Below are 20,095 nucleotides of genomic sequence, written 5' to 3'. Positions count from 1 at the left end.
CTTCGGGACAAAATGCCTAGCTGAGTTGTTTATGACACACGACTATCAAAACTAGGGGCACAATCCAGCTCTTCTGGCTCACAACAGTCTTATGTTGAAAGCTGCGAGGCTGTATGGGCGAGCGAGGCAAGCAGGGTTTGACACTGTGGCTCAGTGCTATAGTATATTTATGAAGGCATTTTGACTCCTGCACTAATTTTAGGTGGAACCAGATGGTAACACAGAAACCCCTTGTGCTAGAGTTTGGGGGATTTCCTATAATAACACTAGTTCTCCAAGGAGATCAGTATTCCCGTTTTACACATGGGGAAACTGAGGCACAGGGCATTAGGTCAGAGCCAGGAATAGAACCCAGGTCACTGGAGTCCCTGTCCAATGCTCTAGCCACTTAGCCATACGCTTTCCTATATAACTCTCACTGACTTCAGTGGGACTCGCGTACATGTTTAACTTAAGTGCTGTCCTAAATCAGGACCCAGGGGAGAACAGATGGGTGCAGAAAGAAGCAGGTTTTTTCATTCTCCACTGATGAAACAGTATCTGTGACAGAAGGACAGAAGACTCTGAAGCTGAAAAATTCATGAGGAAACACTTCTCCTGAGGGAAAGTAGCTGTGAAGACAGAATTCCTCCCCCGTCTTGCTGCCCCACAAGAAGAACAGGGCATTCCACCCTCCCCACCTCCTGTAAAGAATTCACAGCCACTTTATGATGGTTCCTCTGCTGCTCACAACATCCCTGCTGCATTGGGGATGAACCTGAGAGCCTCCCACTCCAAAAGCACAGGTCCATATTTCATTAAAGGGAGAATCGCCCTTGTTTGTTAGCAATCTAGGATCTATGAGACACAGCAGAACCCAGAAGGAGGGACGGGGCGGGGATGATAGATACACGCATTAGCTAGTTCTTTGCCGTAAATCACTGCAAAATCAGAATGAGAATTCTGGTGTCCTTGGGTGTCTAGGCACATATACATAGATACGTCAGTAGGCAGTGGAGTTTAAGGGGAAGAGAAGGATAATCCTACCTTCTTACCCGGGGATCGAATTAAAATGAAACGGTTTTTCCTTTTCAAGAGAGCGCGCAAATCCTGGCACTTTTCATAGCTCTCCAGTTCCACCGTTTCTAAGCATTTCTGTTCCTCCTGCAGAGTGGGGAGAGAAGGGGAAAGCAAACCTTTATCTGCAACATGATACCTCTAAATCAAATCCATACCAACAACATCTGCCTTTTCAGCCCACCTTTATGTCTCCCCGATGCTCTTTCTCCTTTAAAAAACCCACGTGCAATTATAGTTACGCGGGCAGCAAGCCTCCATAAATCAGGCAAAGGCCTCGTGGAAGAAAACCTGCTGTTGTATAGGCTGTATGTCACTCGGAAGAGGCGTCCGCTTGCAGAACTCTTGTTGCTCTGAGCAGAACTGGCAAAACTTCGCATTTCTGTCATGCTTTCTATCACCATCTCAAAGCGCTTTACAAGCCTTAACTGAGCCTTGCAGTCCTCCACTGCATTAGGTAAAGGTTATCCCTGTTTTACATGTGGGGAAACTGAGGCACAGACTGTGACTACTCAGGATCACACAGGGCGTCTGGCAGAACTGGGACAAGAATTCAGCTCTCCAGGATCTCTTGTGCTGCAGGCTTGGGTCACCTTTCCCCTCAACACGAACAAGGTCAGTGACCGCTGTAGGTTGGTGAAGAACATTTTTCCCTGCCTGCACGTTTGATCTGTCAAAACAGAATCATTTTACGACAAAGAAAGCAGCACTGCCAGTTCCTCGCTGCGGCCTAGCTGTCCCTGGCGCAACTCCACGGCAGTCCATGATGATTTCAATCAGACGAACTTGGCCCATTCTTCCTAATGACACAGCGAAAATGTCATGCACACGTTGTCCAGGTTCAGTGTAGTTACACAGAAACAGCATCGTTCTCAACTGGTCCATTGGGTAGGGAGCACAGTGTAACACACAGGGGATATGATGATGTGTTTATATCACAGAGGTGCCAATCTCATTTGGGCCACACAGTGCAAAGTGCTGTACAAACACAGAGGTGGGGGGGGGTCCCTGCCCAGAAGAGTTCATGATCAGCTCAGTGTTCAGACATATCAATCTCTCACATTAGTGTAGCAAATCCTGAAGCCACATAAGTGGAGAACAGCAGCCTCTGCAGGAGGGACGCTCACAGAAGGAGAGAGAGAAGCAGCAACACCGAGGTCTCTGAGATGTGAACCAAGGGGTGTTCCGCGAAGACGTGGGCTCTGACTGGGACTTGGTCGCCAACTCCCATGGACTTTATGGAAGGTGGGGATCCAAATCCAAACATCGTGACTCAGGCCCGTCTCCGTCGCACACTAAAACTCCAGCTGTGAGCACCCCCAAATTGTGAGGTCTGGTCTCAGCCCAATGTTTAGTGGCTCAGACCAGCCTCTAGCTATGATTAACAAACACCAGGGAAATAGTGCAAAGGAGGAGTGTAGGCTGTGGGCTGCATGTCCTAGCCAGGAAGTTACTGAACAGTTAGAGGCAGGGAAGAGTCACAAGGAAGTGAGCTGAGGGGAATTTCCTTGGTTTACCACCTGACATTTAAGTCACAGGGGCCAGCTCTGGCTGTGTTGCAATTTCTTTCATTGCATTATATTTGCAGAGGAGGCCCCAGCTGCCGTGCTAGGATGCAGAGCAGGGTGCGAGCAACGCGAAGGTGTCTGGACCTAACTTAGGTTTGGATTTTTTGTAATGAAAGTAGCATTTATTTCCATTTTAAACAGAGGAGGTGAGTGTGAGGGGAGAACTGGGAGCATTTGCATCAGCGTCTGATGTGCAGCGTGAACCTGCTCCTGCTCACACTGAAACCAACTCACTCCAAAAATGCAGGACCAAGTCACTGCTTAATTTGTAATGAAATTGGTGCCAGGGCTCAAGCAATTTTTTGTACATTCATAATTGATGCAGCAAGCCCAGAGGTGCTGGGGATTTGAACTGCCACGCCTAGAGGTGCCATGCCGGGACTCAGCCCTGGCACAAATTAAGCATTGGATCAAGCCCTCTATGTAGATGGCAGGCATTCTGACACAGGGCTCATGCTGCCTTTCCTTGCCATATAATTACAAACATGTAAAGGGGATGGAAATAGAACATTTAATAATCCCTCCAAGCCAGCAAATGACAGAGGAGAGTGAGGTCAAACACATGTGCCTATAGGCTGGGTGAACTCAGCTGGGTTGTTAGAGGAGAGCTGCCCACATCATAAAATTGCCACCCAGTTAGCTGCCTCTCTGTGCAAGTCTGTTGGGGATGAGGACTAAGGTGGATTGGCAGAGCTTTGTGGGGAGGTTCGCTCAAAAAGCTTGTGGGCAATACTCCATGCCAGCAGCTGTGCTCTCAGCATGTCTCTAAGGGCCATGTAATCCTCCTCATCTCTCCACCCCTTCTTTCCTGCCTGGAGGGTTTGACAGGCACCCTCCCCCAGATTCCAGAGAAGCCCTTCTCCTGTCTAAGAATAGTTGGTTTTGGGGGAGTGGAAGGCATGGCAGGTGAGGGACCAGAAGCTCTACAATGGACATCACCCCCACTCCAAAGCTCTGGAAATATGCTGGTCACTGCAGCATTTAACCTTCACTAGTTCCCTGGGGGGAGGAGTTGGGGCTTAGGCACAGCCAGGGAATAAGTGAGGACACGTCCGCCTCCGGTGCGGTACCGATGGGGGACACAGAGAACTGCAGAAGGGCTAACTCTCTGTGCACAGGCCATATCCTAGGGCACAGGCCTGATTTCTAGGCCATGCCCTCATAGGGGAGAGGGGATTTCAGAAATCGGAGTTTCCCAAGTAAATTACCCCCTCTAGTGAGGGGGAGAAAAGGGTAGCCTGGACCAATATGAAGAAGGAAACCCTATATAAGAGGCCAAGGAAGATTCTAGGCTTGGACTATGTCTTAATGTGACTTGTGTGTGTAAATGTGACAGTTTACCAATGGCAAGGGGCTGGCCTTTTTTCTGTGCCCAGCCAGGTCACAAGGAGATCCAACCTATCTAACGTCCACAGCAGAAATACAGAATTGAAGGGCCTGACTCTGAGAGGCGCTGAGTGCCAGCATGTCCCTAGGATCTTGTGGCAGCGATATACACATAGCATCTTTCAGGATCGGCCAGCATGTTTCTGTAACTTTAAGGCCACCTCTGAGTTCTGGAGACCTGCTCTTATAAATGGGACTCTTCAGTCTGTCCCACACCTGCTTGGGTTCTGGTTTTCTCTCGTGTCACAGGAGAGTTACAAAAACCATTTTCTGTCATGCTAAGATTCAAAAGTTTAATTCAGCAGCTGCCTTAATCTGCAATCAAGTGTTTCCCTTTATATTGTAGCACAGCTGTTTGGGGATGTCCCATGGCATTTCAAATACTGTTCAGTTACTGGTTCAGGAGCGCTACACGTAACTGTTGAGAGGTGACAGCAGGACGGTAAATTTTATTCCATCCTCCTTTCTCTTGACATGTGTTAGAGGATGATTTTTAAATCACTTTTGCACTGGCTAGGGTTAGGGGCATTAATGAGACACTTAAAACCCTGATGCAAGAAAGCAATTAAGCATGTGTGTAACCTGAAGCATGAAAATAAACTCATTGATTACTCAGGTAGCTTAAGCACAGATGTAACTTTAAGTGCTTTGCTGGACTGGGGGCCTGAGGCAGAAAGTTGTTCACACTGGGACACTTTTTAACACATTAATACGTGTACTCAAAGCACTGTGTGTTTAAAAATCATATGGGTACAGCTGAGTGAAAAACTGAAGGTCCCTCCCTGCCCCGCCCACCCAAAAATTTCGAATGTTTGTTGAAAAACCCAAAACTGAAATTTTGTTGTGTTTGGCAGTCAAGAATCTTTGACTGAAAACTGCCAAAAACTGTAAAAATGACAAAATGGGGGGGGGGGGGAGGGGTGGGATTTGGTTTTATGATTTTCCAACATAATCATCAAGAATTTTCTATGAAAGTTGTCATAGGCATAATATTTTTCATCAAGCTGAAAATGCCATTTTTCCATTTAAAAAAAAAGTTTTGATTGAAAATTTTTGTCCAGCCCCCAATATACTAGTTGTGGCTATCCACTGAGTATATGTCTAGATTGGCTGTAATAATAATTTCTGTTTCTGAGGATCTCCAAGTAATTTAATTAATTAAGCCTTGAAGTAGGGAATGCATTATCTCCACTTTACAAATGGGGAAATGCAGGCAGAGATGGTGAGCACTTGACCAGGGTCACACAGGAAGTCTACTGCAGAACCAGAGATAGAATCCAGCTGCCCTGACCTCCAGTCCTGTTCTTTACACGCTAGATTATGTTCCTTGATGCCTTAAATGATATACATTTAATAACATAACAAACCAACTTTTTAAATTAGTTCTGTTACTTTGCACAAAAAAGGATCAGAGGTAATTTCAAGAGTGAGTGATACTGTCTAATTTGTACTGGGACTGCACCAAGGTTTATGTTTAACCTCCGTCTGTACAGGAGTCTATTTTCTTCAGATATCCTTTGTAATTCTCAGAGTTTCATTTTCATTCTGGCCAGGATCTACATTTCTCTTGAAGACAGTCAGAATCATTATTTCTTAACAACTCTATTCTATTCTATATATGCTTTATACCGTGTTTATCATTGTAGTAGCTGAGCAGCTCCCTGAGAATGTGATGTAATACATGTTCTTGTATGTATTAGTTTGGGTATGCGAGCAGCCAAAGTTACTGTTGTTATATGTACAACATATATACTATAAATGTATCTCGGGTAGCACAGTCTGAGTTCATGTGGAGATTAGGCTGTGGGTAATGTAGGTGAAGCCAAAATGGGATACAGGAAATACACCTAACTTCATACCACATCAACTGAAGGAAGTTTGAAGCATATTAAAGGTACCAGAGATTTTCACCAACCATACGCTCATGGCTAATCTGATAGCCAATTACAGTTTGCCTTGGGCAGACAGCTACCCTTTAAAACAACCCTAAGCCTGGCTAAGAGATGATGAACATGTTTCAGAAGGGACTGGCAAATCCTAACTGCCAAATCTCAATCTAAGACAAATTATAGAAGATAACCACAAACGATGCTAACACAGTATTTGTGCTAGTCTTATGCTATATTTTTCAGTGATGCAATATGACGTAGCTAGATTTTCAGCTGCTCTTAGCTTTGCCTCCAATTGTGTATGCACAAACTTTGTACACACAAATGTTTCCATGTGCAGCTTGCACACTTGTGCACTCAGAAAAACAAGCATGGCATTTAGACCTACAAATGAAGCAACTGTCAGGGGTCAGCATTAGAAAACCTGGCCTTCTACTGATTCATGAAGGGTTGGAAGGCTGGTAAAAGGATGTGTTGCCTTTTGCCTCTTGGTCACTGGTTGAAATCCAGTGAACTGGTGGGGCCTGGTCTACTGCTTCATAGACAGCCATGCCTATCCTAAAACCCTTCCCTTCCCTCTCTCAGCAGAGAGGCCTTTGAAGCTCACCTCCCATCTCACCCCTTCGGGTCAGGCTTGGGACACATTAGGAAGGAATCATGTACTATCATGTTGCACAGGCTAAGGAGAGGCCTTCACTTCCTAGGGCTAATAACCCCAACCTTTCAAAAGCACAAGCAATTCCATTTAAAACTATTTGATTCTCAAAAGAGCAAGGGAAGCTGTATTCCTCTTTAGGCCTGCAACGAGAGATACCGGAAAGGAATGTAGGATGGCCCTGGGATCTGGGGTTCAGATTGGGCACCAGGAAGCAGAAGATGCAGTTTCAGTTCCCCCTGTGCCACAGACTTTTTGTATGACCTCGAGCAAATCATTTTCATTTCTCTGGGACTCGGTTCTCTCTCTGTAAAATGGAGATAATACCACTTCCCTACCTTGCTGGGTTGCTGCAGAGACAAAGACATGCAGTGCGAGTGGCTCACATATTACAGGGATGGGGACCTTTTTATAAGTGCCTCACTAAAAACAGCCATTTCCTTCAGTAGCCCGGCAGCAAATCTGCACAAGCATATGCTGTCTTATTACACTACCACATAACTTCATAGAATTTCTACTCCTAAGATACACTTCTTCAGTATGTGCCACTTTAGCAGCCTATAGATATTACCATGGCCCTGTATTTCCAACAGTGGGACGAGCCTGCTAACCAAGGTCACAGATGCAATTTACTACAGGATGTTACCACAACCGATACACTACCAGAAAATATTGTGCCTGGTTGTTATAAATGTCCTTTTTTCCCTGTTGAGAAAATAAAATACCTCTTTAAAGAACTAGGGGTTTTCCTTCCCTGAATGTCTGTGGAGATTAATCTTACTTTAAAATGCCTCATTTCCTTCTGTGAAGATAAAAACCTCCATATATCTAGTTTTCAAAGATGTTCCCGTTTAGAAGCCTATGTCGTCTTTATAGCCCCGAATCTGCGTGGCTCTGAGCACTTGAAACTTCAGCTGGAGTCTACAGCAGTCCGGGGTACTTGGCAGCTCTCAAGAGAGGCTCAGCAATTTGCAGAATTGGGTCCCATGTCTTGCCACACAGCCGTAGGCCTAGTTACGCCCCCTACACCCAAGCTAATAAACGTGTGCCTAACTTTCTGGCTGCTGGTGAGCATTTTATTCCAACTCCTCATTTAAATGCTCAGAAAAGCACTTCATGGTGCTGGCAGTTTCAGAGCTAGCTGGAAATTTCCCTTCAGGGTGGATTTCTGGTGTAAAATGCCCTTTTCGCATGGGAAAATTTTGATTTTGATGAACAACTTTTGATTTTTCCATCAGGCCCCCCCAGCTAAAATGGTGGCTCCCCAGGTGCCCTCCTGGAAGGCTCCTGGCAATTTCCCTTTCTGCCCGCAGGGAGAGAGTGAAACTGCCAAGAGCCTCTTGGGGGGACCTCAGCCAGACTTGGGAGGGAGGCAGAAAACAGAGGTACTCAGCCTCCAGCAAGCCAAAAAATTAGGGTTTGGTTTTCTCAAAATGGGTGTTTTTCAGGAAATCCCTTCCCATGAATAATCTCACATTTCTGACTTTGTGTCCCAGTTTGGGATGAACAGTCTTTGAAAAACATGTAATTTTTTGCACAAGGGGATTTCCATTTTCTGACTGGCTCTGCTCAGAACAAATGGCCTCAAAGGGGCAATGGTGATTGCCGGGGGGCATACCAAGTGGCATTTGGCTTGACTGATTTGTGTCAAACCTTCTCCATCATGTAGCACATTTGGAGGAGGGGGAAGAGAGAACCAAAAGTATTTTCAGGGTTGCTCTTCCTCAAATCATCACAATAATGTAACTGGTAAAATATTTCCCCATTCTAGTGGCCCTGACACAGGACACACAAACTTTATTTACATGCTTTGCTTTACAATTTTCTTACACTTCTGGGCTGGATGCCACAAAATCTTGCTCACACAGGAAATCCCACTGAAATCATGGGGCCCAATCCTGGAAATCTTTACTCACGCATGCAGTCTCTGTGGGACTGGGCCCCATATTTTCATGCATTTATAATCCTCATTGAATGCAGATGCGAGGAAGATTTAATTTGGCTCTTACTTCTCGGTTGATTGAAAAGAGTATTAAACTAGAGCCAGGCCCTCTAACTTTTTGCATGCAAGTAATCCCAGTGAAGTGCATAGAAGGGTTCTCAGGAGAAAGGCCGAAGGAACAGGTCCTACTCCAGTGCAGTTTAGTCCTGCTTTTGATCAAATAGAAGGGAAAAGCCAAGTAAAATCTGCCTTGTGTCTGCATTTAAGGAGCATTACAAATGCTCACAAACACACTCCACACCCATGAATGGGTAAGTGAAACCCTGAAGAGCTTGAAACGTTGCAGGCCAGACATTTGAAGGCTGCCAAACAGCTGCAAGGCTGTGTCATTCACTTGAGTAGCAGGTGGGAAGTCAGCCTGTTGCAACTCAGTTTTATAACTTAAAAAGCAAAAAAATCTATGTCCCACTCTCCTTCCCACTGCTCCCAAATTGATAATCTGCTCCGTTTCTTACGGAATCTCTTTTTTTTCCAAATTTGGCAAAAACATTGGCAGTTTCTTGTTATGGGTGAAAATATTTATAATATATAATATATTCTAAAATGCACCAGCTGTCTCCTCTCTATTGCATTTAACCTTCCCAGATTTTTCTTGAGAAACTGAATGGGACTAAATGAACTGGAGGAAAGGGTGAAGGACAAACATCCAGTGTCGACTAAGGGCCTGATCCCATGCCGCACCATGCAGGAGAGGGCCCTTATTCCGGAAAGCCTGAGCAAACCGTACCTCATCTTCATACATCAGTAGCTGCGTTTTACATAACAGGATGTAACGGTCTTTCCATAATCCCAAAAGCCCTCCACTGCTTTTCTTAATCCAGCCAGCTTTGTCTGCGGTCGGAGCACGTTTCGGTTTCTCCGTGACCTCTTCTTTCACACCCTGCAAAGACACCACAAAAAGCAAAGGGAAGGAAGATTACGTTCAGTTGCACTTTTCAGACCTAGGCAGCAGTAGCTACGTATTCCAAAGGGCCTGCGGAGGAGAGGTGCTAGGCCCCCCACCCCTCGCACTCAGGCCACTGGCAGGACGTAGGGCCCACATGTGCTCTTACAATCCCTTTCAGTTTGGCAGGTCCTCTTTGCCACGCACGTCTCTTACCAGGAGTCACAATCTGGCCAGGGACATACACTCCCCGCCGTTCACTAACTCTGAAGAAAGGTTGGGGTCAGGCTTTCACCTTGCAGGGCAAGGACAACTCAGGCAGGGTCCCCTCAGGCAGCTTCCAGCTCGGGGAGGGGGTTGGCAGAATGGACTCCAGAACCAACGCCTCAGGAGGGAGCTGGCAGAAGCGAAGGCTGCCTCTGCCACCACACCCCTTGTTAGCCCCCAGGGTGCTCTCCGCACTTTCAGCACAGTGGTGTAGCTGCACTGCTGGGATTTTCCTTACCGCTGCTCCCCTGGGCCCCTTTTTAAATTCCCATGATCCCAGGGGCTCCCTGCACCACAGCATCTGAAAAACATCACCCACATCTCAAGTTGTTGTGGGCTGGAGTTCGACTCCGCTCTGTTCCTAACCCACTCTAGGAAACCCGGAAAATCTCCTGGCCTTACTCCTGCTCCCATTGTAGTCAATGCCACAACTCCCAGGATCCAGCCCAGAGCCGCTCTTAGGCAGTTTCTCCAGGCCCAGTTTTTCTCCTGGAAGCTTGGCCATTTCTTCCATACACACGATGCTGTCAGCTGTGGGCTGCACTGCTGTACCCTGTGGAATTCCGGACCCCGCTGTCATGCCGGGTTCGGCATTCTGAGACTTGCGTATTAACACTGCTAGGCTGAATTGCATCGTGCAACACGAGGGCAGCAGGAACAAGGGCTTAGCTCTCGGCACTCTGTTGTTCCTCACACTGACTCATTCCCTACATTCAGGCTAACTTCTGCAGCGTGCTGATTTTAACTTGAGTGGAAAGGACTAGCAGGAAAAGAAGGAAGTTTAAAGCAACAGTTCCTTTTAGTTGGGGCATTTGTAGCTGTTGCAAGCAAAGTTTTCTGTGTCCCCCTCACTCGCCCCATCTTCATCTAACCGCCAATCCTTGCCTCCCCACAGCCACCTTTTCCAAACCTCCAATTCACTGCTGGAGTGGATGCTAGGGCTTGAATCATCCTGAGGGCACCCACTGCACACACATCTCCCCTGGCCCATAGGGAAAGGGAGGCCCTCCGTGGGGCTCGGGTTGTGCATTATCCCTCCCCAGTTCCCAGTGGAATATGCTGCAAAGACAATACACTGCTTTAGGGAAGCTGGCGCTAGGGAAACCTCCCTGTCAGTCTGAGTCCTGGCATTGAAAACATGGGAAGAAGGGGGTTGTAAGTATGTGCAAAGGGGCAGAGATTGTAGAAGAGCAAAATCAATGTCCAAATGTTGGCTGTGCACGACTGCTTTGTTTCAGTGCCTTGGTGTTTAACGAAACACTGGTGGGCAAATCAGTTTCCAATCTCTAGTCCGTGCTGCTACATTAATGTACCTTTTTCGCTTATTCCCCAGGCTGGTCTTAGGTTCCATCATCATAAGACACCACTTAGACACGCAGACGCTACTGTATACGTGTGCAGGCAGCTCACAGACAACTGCTGGCTGCATGGGTTTATCAGACATAGATCTGCTCTGCTCCGGAGCTACAAGGCCTGATTCTCATCTCCCACACACAAGTGCTGCCTTCCATTCACCACAGTGAAGTCACTCCTGATTCCCACCACTGTGGGATCAGAATCAGGACTGTGGGTTTAGAACCCACTCATTTGTCCTAAGAGTTCATACACAGTTTACAGCAATGTACCCCACCCAGAACTATTCCTGCTTAATCTCAGGTTTGTGGGAAGTGGAATTTTTGAGGGTCTCAGGATTGTCCCCAAAAATCTCAGGATTTGGGGGAGGAAGCAGGTTCCACAGCCATGGGCTTGCTGCAGGTGCTGTGACTGCAACATGTGGAGGAGAATCACAAGTCCCGGGAGTCACAAGGAACACAAGTTTTTCATTCTTGAGCCCTGTCATTTTCCAAATCCACTTACCATGGTGGGGATGAATTACTCTCATGATTTAAAAAATAAACGGAAATGTATCTGGTGCCAATAAGTTTTTCAGCTGGAAGAAAGAAACCCAGGAGGGGGAGTCTGTGGTCAGCAAAGCTCCCCTAAATACAAAACACTGAAGGCACAAGCTCTTTTCAAGCTTCAGGACATGCTCTTGAATAGCCACTGCAATGGAAGATGAGGCTTCCACACAAACCGAATCCATCCTTCCCCCGTGCTTCTCACTGTTTCATCTGTGCTGCTGTTGGAGTGCTGACCCTTTTCTGAGTCTCTTCTGCAGGATCAGGCAGAGATTTGGAATTCCTTACTCTACCTTCAGCTGAGCCAACTCCCCTGCAAACAGCGCTTCAGCAAACTCGTGACTGCAACAGGGAGGCCGACCCAGAATTCTCCAGTGTATTTCAGGAGAATGACACTTTAAACACAGGCTGAGTTTCCTCCGTACTCTGTTGGGACAAGAGGCTTGTTCTGTCTAAGATAAATCACAGAAGCTTTGTGCTCTCCTTAGCAATGCTAAATTAGCATGCAATATGAAGGCAGAATCCCAACCCATCCCAATATGGTCCTGGTTAGTTACAAAATGCAACTCTTCTTGTAGGAAAGAAGTTCATCAAAGTAACTGTAATTTGGCCATCGGTTTTTGTTTTGTTTTTTTTTTTCAAATGAGGAAATGCAATGCGCAGGGACGGAGATCGAAACCAGATAGTCCCATGGCCAGAACTGATTACAGACAGAGCGAGCGTAGAAGGAGGTGTTCCAAAAACTTAGTGTGAGATTTACTGACAGATGATATGAGCCTTGGTAACAAGTCTGTTTCCATGCATCCAACTCACAATGAACACACCCTTGGATTGCAGCTGCCATTTGTTTGAACTGGAACTGCAGGGAAGGCAGCCACGCCAATAGAGAGAGGGGGAGAAAGTGACGGAGTTGTTCTGTATATAGGGCCTTTTCCGGTGCCTACTGAAGTCAATGGAACAGCTCCTATTAATTTTAATGGGCTTTGGAGCAGGCCAATACTAAGAAATTGTGTATTTTGGCATGTATTTAGAGAGAGATTTACCTGGGATAGTTGGGTCACTAGGCACGTGCCATCTTGATCACACTAAATAGCAATTGAAAATGCTGCAATACAGGATGGCAGTACATGCAAAGCTCTTCATGGAAATGAGGCGGTATTATAATTCTTGTTAGTTTGTTCTACCTAACTTTTTAGGTTGCCAGGAAGTTGTACTCTGTTGTGATCTGCCACTTCAGGAAACATCAGCTAGTGCACAAATATAGACATGCTGGTTTCCTGAATGAGCTGCCTTTCGATGTCATTCATAGGTCCTTGGGGCCTGGTTCCAATCTCACTTACAGCAGTTTTACACTGGTGTAATTCTGCTGGGTTCACTGGAGCCGCTCTGGATTTATACGGGGAGGAGAATCTGTCAGCCCCAAGGGCTTAATTTTACAGAAATCTCAGAGTTCTAACAGGTTTTTTGCAAGAGAATATTAAAACATGCATGATCCTCACTTAACCCATCAGATGGCAGCAATGTTGTCAGGAAATACATCCAGGGATGTACGTGTCCGACCTCGGACTTAGCTCTGCAGAGGGAAAACTCCCCCATTCCTGTTATTTCTGTGGTTTTAAATAAAAAATGTTCGGTGTAAAACATAAGCTGTTAATTTATTCTCCTAGAAACCTACCGGCCCTGTTACTACTCGTGTTTTAGTTCATCTTCATCATCAAGCTTATACTATAAGAGGCAAATGTGCAAGGTTATGTTGGAGTTCAAGGGGTGCCATAAGAGCCACAACCTTCCAGTCCGTACTCTTTCATGGCTTATATTTAGGACCAGTCCTGATCCTGTGCGCTCCCTGTGGATCCACTCGTTCTTTAACATTTCAAACTCAGTGATATGTTCAAACTCAGGGAATAAGAGGGAGGAGGATGCCTGTAAGGACCCCTTTGTGGAGCTTCCCCTCCAATCGTTCAGGGGCACAAGTCTGCTCCATACCATGAAATGAGCCACGTATGGTTCTGCCTCGAAACTATGCAGAACTTCCAGGATCTGCACATAGCCCAGGGGCTCTGCAGCAGCCATCCACATGGAGGGTTAGCATCTGGCTGCTGGCACCAAAACCTCCTGCTCCCTGTCCGCATAGCCCAAGGGAGCCAGAACACTTGACCCACCCCCTTACAGAAGGGTTCCCCAGTGCCAACAGCTTCTGGGGAAAAGGAAATAAAGCCTGGGCTGTGATACTGTCCCCAGGGAATGATGTTGGGGGATGATGTGGGACCCACCAAAACCGGGTCAGCCCTGCACCCTGCCAGTCTGGGCCTGCACAGATCCTTACCCCACAGAGCAGGCTCCCATAAACAGGCAGTGGAATGGTGCTGTGGAGACTACCAGCCCCCAGTTCCTTTCCAAGCAGGCAGGGAGATCCATGAGCAGAGATGCCCACCCTGCAGATCCGGGGGGGAATTATCTAGGCCTGAACTTGCCATCAAGCCCCCTGGCCTCTCCTAAAACATAAACATAGGGGTTCAAGTCAGCATTCCTTGGATACTACGGTGGTGCAAAGGGGGTCGACCTGCCTAAACAAGGCATCTTTCGTTAGCCCCATCCCTTAGAGCAGGGTATGGTCATCCTTTGCTCTACTTCTTAGTCTCCCATCCCTCAGCCTGGCATCGAGAAAAACTTGACCAGACCCAAGGATCAGATCCTAAAGAGTTTTGACTGTACCAGGAATGTAAAATCAAACCCATTGGGCGTGATCCTTAGCTAGTGTGAACCAGTTTATACGAGCCCAGGATCTGGCTTCTAGTCTAATCCTTTCTCAAGAGAGAGGTGAAAATGAGCAAAGGAAACATGTAATGTCACAGGCATAAAAGTCAACATAACTAAACATTCATGTTTGTTACAGTGAAACAGGGGAGGGTCTGCTCAGAAACAGCATCTGACATTTTCGTGGACTATTTTTGTGGCAACGAAGTAGGTTTGTGCCAGAAGGGACAACATTAGCATATCATGTTAATGGGAGCTTTGCCAGAGCAAGGACTGCAGGATCGGGGCCTCAGTTCCACTCTGTGCTCTCGGACCTGGTATGTGGGTCACATAGGATTACAAATCTTAGCAAGGATGGAAAACTTCAGAGGCTTTTTATTTTTTAAACTTAAACAACCAGCTCTAACTTCCCCCCAGCCTCCTCTCCCAGTATTTTCAGGCTCACAAAACCACAAGTTTCATGTCTTCTGAGCAAAAAAAAATTTAATCACTATGGTGGTTTATGAACTAACTATACATATGGTATTGAAGTTCCTGCCTCAGTTTCACTAATCTCATTTCAAGCAGATAGATAGCAACTGTAACTAACTATGACTAATCAAAAGTACACCTCTAACAAGAACTACTTCCCTCTACTTTTGACGAATACCCTAGTGCAGAGGCTCTCAACCTTTCCAGACAACTGTCCCCCTTCTGGGAGTCTGACCCGTCTTGCGTACCTGCAAGTTTCACCTCACTTAAAAACTACTTGCTTACAAAATCAGACATAAACATACAAAAATGTCACAGCTCACTGTTACTGAAACATTGCTTACTTTCTCGTTTTTACCATATAATTATAAATCAATTGGAATACAAATAGTGTACTTACTTTTCAGTGTATAGTAGATAGAGCCGTATAAAATTTTAGTGTTGTACTGACTTAGCTAGTGCTTTTTATGTAGCCCCTTGGAAAACTAGGCAAATCTCTAGATGAGTTGCTGTAAGACCTCTGTGTACCCCTGGTTGAGAACCAATGCCCTAGTGCCATCTGGTAAAACTATTTTTTTTCCCCAGGGGACCTGAACTTGGCCTCTGATCTTGCACATACAATATTGCAGGTCAAAGTGTTCTAATTTAGCTTTCTATCAACACTGTAACAGCAAATCAGGTAACTAGACAATTAACGCTAACCGTTGCCACCTATGGTTGATCGGGCTCATGAAACTACATTTGCAATTACTGGTGGGTGCAGAATTCGAGGCTGTCTTTGAAAAAGTGGCCTGTGAAGTGTTAATTTAGCATTAGAAAAAAAGTGCAGAGCGAGCGGAACTGCAAACTTAAGTCATCGGTACACAGAAGGGGCAGCCTTGGCAGCTGGAGTGAAAGCTGTCATCCCAGCACCCTGCCAATGCGCCTCACTCCTGAACTGGGGGTGACCACCTCTTGGTCTGGTTCAGTATCCAAGCTCATTCAGGCCTCGGCCTGCTTACCAAAACAGCTAAGAAGGTTGCCAGCTGGAAGGTGGCTTTTGTAATGTGGATTAATTTCATGTAGGCCCATGGATAATAACTTTCAGTCGCTACCAACTTGGGCTGCACTGCAGTCTCCCAACTGTCTTATTGCCAGTTTTCAGACACCCTAGGCCTTGCCACACAGTTTTGGAGCCGGAAATGAAGTAGGGGAAAGGCATAACTTGAAGGCTTAACATCAAATGTGCCGTGGCCCAATTCTGAAGTCCTCAAACAGGATGAACTCCCATTCCAGTTAGCAGTGGGAGCTTTGCCCATATAAGGGCAGCAGACTCTCATTTGGGGAAAGGAGGAGGAAATAATGCTGTAGCCAGATGATGTGAGAAAAAGAATGACATTTGTTTAAGTTGCTTGCAAGCTCGTAGTTTATAGAATAAATCCTGGAAGAGACAGATTACTATGCAATGGGTCGAAGATGCACGAACACAGACAGTGCATGGAAAGAGAAACAATTGCCACATGCATTTTCCCAAATTCAATCCCTTCCCAAGCAGAACCTCCCATAGCCTGATATGGGAGAAGAGTTGACACCCTCATGAAGCACAAGGCTCTTTGTCAATCTATTAGCCTGGCAGAGGCTCAGACATTATGGTGATGGGCACCAGTACAAAATCCTTAAACGGAGAGAATTGGGAAGTATGATGACATAAATAAGGGTTTCATTTTAAATGACTGGGTTTCATCATACCCATACTTTGAAAGTACAAAAATAGGGATAGACCAGTTTCACCCAACGAATTGAAACCATTTAAATAACTCAAGATAGTTAAGTCCACAGCTGATTGCAAAGAGTTGCAAAGGGATCTCATTAAACTGGATGACTGGCAAGAAAATGGAAGATGAAATTCTATGTTGATAAGTGCAAAGTAACGCACATTGGAAAACATAATCCCAACTCTATGTACAAAATGATGGGGTCTAACTTAGCTGTTACCACTCAAGGAAAAAATCTTGGAGTCATCATGGAAAGTTCTCTGAAAACATCTGTTCAGCGTGCAGCATCAGTCAAAAAAATCTAATCGAATGTTAGGAACCATAAGGAAAGGGACACATAATAAGATAGAAAATACCAATGCTGCTTAATAAATCCATGGTATGCTCACCCTTTGAATACTGCATGCAATTCTGGTCATCCCATCTCAAAAAAGATATACAAGAATCAGAAAAAGTACAGAGAAGGGCAACAAAAATGATTAGGGGTACGGAACAGCTTCCATGTGAGGACAGATTAAAAAGACTGGAATGGCGCAGCTTAGAAAAGAGACTATTAAGAGGCGATACAACAGAGGTCTATAAAATCATGATTGGTGTGAAGGAAGTGAATAAGGAAGTGTTATTAACACCTTCACACAACACAAGAACCAGGGGGCACCAAATGATATTAATAGGCAGCAGGTTTAAAGCAAACATAAGGAAGTACTGCTTCACACAATGCACAGTCAACCCGTGGAACTTGTTGCCAGGGTGTGTTGTGAAGGCCAAAAGCATAACCAGGTTCAGAAAAAATTAGAAAAGTTCCTGGAGGATAGGTCCATCAATGGCTATTAGCCAAGATGGTCGAGGATACAACCCCACGCTCTGCATGCCCCTAAGCCTCTGACTGGCAGAAGCTGGGACAGGTCAACAGAGGATGAATCACACGATAAATTGCCTTGTTCTGTTCATTCTCCTTCTGTTCATTCTCTCTGATGCATCTGGCATTGGCCTGTGACAGGATACTGGGCTAGATGGACAACTGGTCTCATCCAGTGTGGCTGTTCGTATTTAAAAGCCAGAGGGAAAACTGTATCCAATGACAGGTTTCAGAGTAACAGCCGTGTTAGTCTGTATTCGCAAAAAGAAAAGGAGTACTTGTGGCACCTTAGAGACTAACCAATTTATTTGAGCATAAGCTTTCGTGAGCTACAGCCAGCAGGAGAGTGAGTTTGTGTGTGTGTGTGTGTGTGTGTCCGGGGAAAAAAAAGGGGGGGGGTGAGAAAGCCTGGATTTGTGCTGGACATGGCCCACCTTGATTACCATGCACATTGTAGGGAGAGTGGTCACTTTGGATGAGCTTTTACCAACAGGATAGTGAGTTTGTGTGTGTGGTTTTTGGAGGGGGGTGGGGGGGTGAGAGAACCTGGATTTGTGCAGGAAATGGCCCACCTTGATTATCATGCACATTGTGAAGAGAGTTGTCACTTTAGATGGGCTATTACCAGCAGGAGAGTGAATTTGTGTGGGGGGTGGAGGGTGAGAAAACCTGGATTTGTGCTGGAAATGGCCCAACTTGATGATCACTTTAGATAAGCTATTACCAGCAGAACAGTGGGATGGGAGGAGGTATTGTTTCATGATCTCTGTGTGTATACAATGTCTGCTGCAGTTTCCACAGTATGCATCTGATGAAGTGAGCTGTAGCTCACGAAAGCTCATGCTCAAATAAATTGGTTAGTCTCTAAGGTGCCACAAGTCCTCCTTTTCTTTTTGTAGCCAGTGAATTGCTGCTATTCTGTAACTTGTCCATGGGAAAGCCAAAAGTCAGCAAGACTGCCATTTAAAAAAACGGAGGCCTTTATACTATTTATCAGGCAGCGATTTACAGCAGCGTGAGCGCCTTGCACCTGCTGCACTGCCAAGACAGCAGAAACTGCAACAGGCATTAGGTTTCAGAGTAGCAGCCGCATTAGTCTGTATCCGGGGCACCAAGACATTAGGTGTTTTGCTTGTTCATGTTGGGCGGCCATTCTCAGCGGCTCTTCCATGTGATAACCGGCACCCAGCTGCTGGGGGGTTGTGATGCCCGGTGCCCCTTTTCCTGTTTCGGTTTCAAACTAACCCATCCACGTTTGCATTCAGCAAGGAGCTTTGGGGGCACTTTAGATAACCCCAGCTGGCAGAAGGGGACAGCATCTTCCAGTGCCACCCAGGAGACCCAGTGCACTAAAAGGTGCGTGTTTGGGCCGGCGTCTAGCTTGGGTCGGAGCAAAAGCAGAGTGAGCAGCTCTCACGGAAGCAGTGAGTTCTCCTTTCCCCCTTATTACCAGCCTATCATCCATCAACAACAATCTGCTCACCCTCCGCTTCCCAGGCCAAATGCCATCGCATACCAAAACCGAAGAAAAAGAAGAAAAAAAAAAGTCTTCAGGCCAGGCCAGGCCCTAGTCAGAGCTGCCTCTGTTCTCCCCTGTTCCCTTTCACCCGCCAGCCCCCCCCCCGGGGGAGGGGGGGTGGACACACACAAGGAGCAGACTTTCTTTCCCTGTCTCCATCCTGTTATTCCTATTTTGCTTTTTAAGAACTGCAACGCGCTGGGCTGGGGGCAGAGCTGCACCCAAAAAGAATAAAAAGAAAAAGGGGCTGAAGAGTCTGTCCAGCCCAGGGAACGCTGCGGATTGCAACACATGCAACTAGGGATGGGGGGGGGCGGTGAAAACTCAGGCTCCGGGGCAGCGTCTTCCCTTCTACCCCGGGGGAGGTGGATTTTCGCCCTGCCGCCCCCCCCCCGCCGCGTCCTGCCCTCTCCTCCCCCTGGGGGGCTGCTAGTTTTCAGGGCTCCTTCCCCCCCCTTCTCTGGAAAGGGGGGGGGTGTGTCGGGGCGGCTCCCGCGGGCCCCCCCAAGTTACTCACCTCCTCTTCCATGGCCGGAGCCCGCTAGCGTCCCCTGCTCGCCGCGAGTCACGGGCTCGTCCCCGGCAGCAGGAGCCCCGCGGCTGGTGGTGCAGACGCCGGATCCGGGCGCTCAAACATGCCGGGCCGGGGGGGGTCCGGATCCGCCTGCCCGGGGAGCGGGACGTGCAGCCAGCCTGGCCCCGGCGCCTTCCCCCCGCCCCGGCTCCCTCCTGCTCCTCCTCGCCCCGCTTCGCAGCCAGTCGGGTTTCCGGTGGCTCGCTCCGGCCGCAGGAGGAGGAGGCGGGGTGCCGGGAACCGGGAACCCCCAGCCCGCGCCCAGCCGCCGCCGCCGCCTGCGGACCCGGACCCCGCCCGGCGCCTTCCCCTGCCTGCGCGGGGCGGGACCCCGCTGAGCTGCGGGCCTCCCGCCGCGGCTGGGGCTGGCCAGGGGGGCGAGGCCAGGGCGAGGGTTGCCCACCCCCGGGAGCAGCAGGGCGTGGCCCCTTAGCGCCTCTCTTCCCCAAGGGCCGAGCCGAGCTGCCCCTGGTCTTCCCCTCTTGAGCCCCCCATCTCACCCTGCTTGGAAGCTCTTTGGGGCAGAGACCCGGCTAGCTGTGTGGGTGGGCGCCCTG

At 47.4% G+C, this 20,095-nt stretch overlaps 1 protein-coding gene across 3 annotated transcripts in view; it reads right to left on the bottom strand.

Moving 5' to 3' along the window:
* The window catches only part of PLEKHO2 (pleckstrin homology domain containing O2), a 41,474-nt gene extending 21,620 nt beyond the window's left edge, over positions 1 to 19,854 (bottom strand). Inside the window, exons 1-3 of one of the 3 annotated variants that reach the window (XM_073304313.2) lie at positions 19,482 to 19,854; positions 9,284 to 9,436; positions 1,027 to 1,143 (exon numbers count right to left, since the gene is read on the bottom strand). In XM_073304313.2, the coding sequence (XP_073160414.1) occupies positions 1,027 to 1,143; positions 9,284 to 9,436; positions 19,482 to 19,493 (282 nt within the window). In that variant the 5' untranslated portion in view covers positions 19,494 to 19,854. Of the gene's footprint in view, positions 1 to 1,026; positions 1,144 to 9,283; positions 9,437 to 19,481 lie in introns of those variants that run through there. The other 2 variants (XM_073304315.2, XM_073304314.2) reach the window with 2 other exon arrangements.
* Between the last annotated feature and the right edge of the window lie 241 nt (positions 19,855 to 20,095).

Source organism: Lepidochelys kempii, chromosome 10 (genome assembly GCF_965140285.1).
Source record: "Lepidochelys kempii isolate rLepKem1 chromosome 10, rLepKem1.hap1, whole genome shotgun sequence".
NCBI lineage: Eukaryota > Metazoa > Chordata > Testudines > Cheloniidae > Lepidochelys > Lepidochelys kempii.
This window is presented reverse-complemented; position numbering and strand designations above follow the sequence as displayed.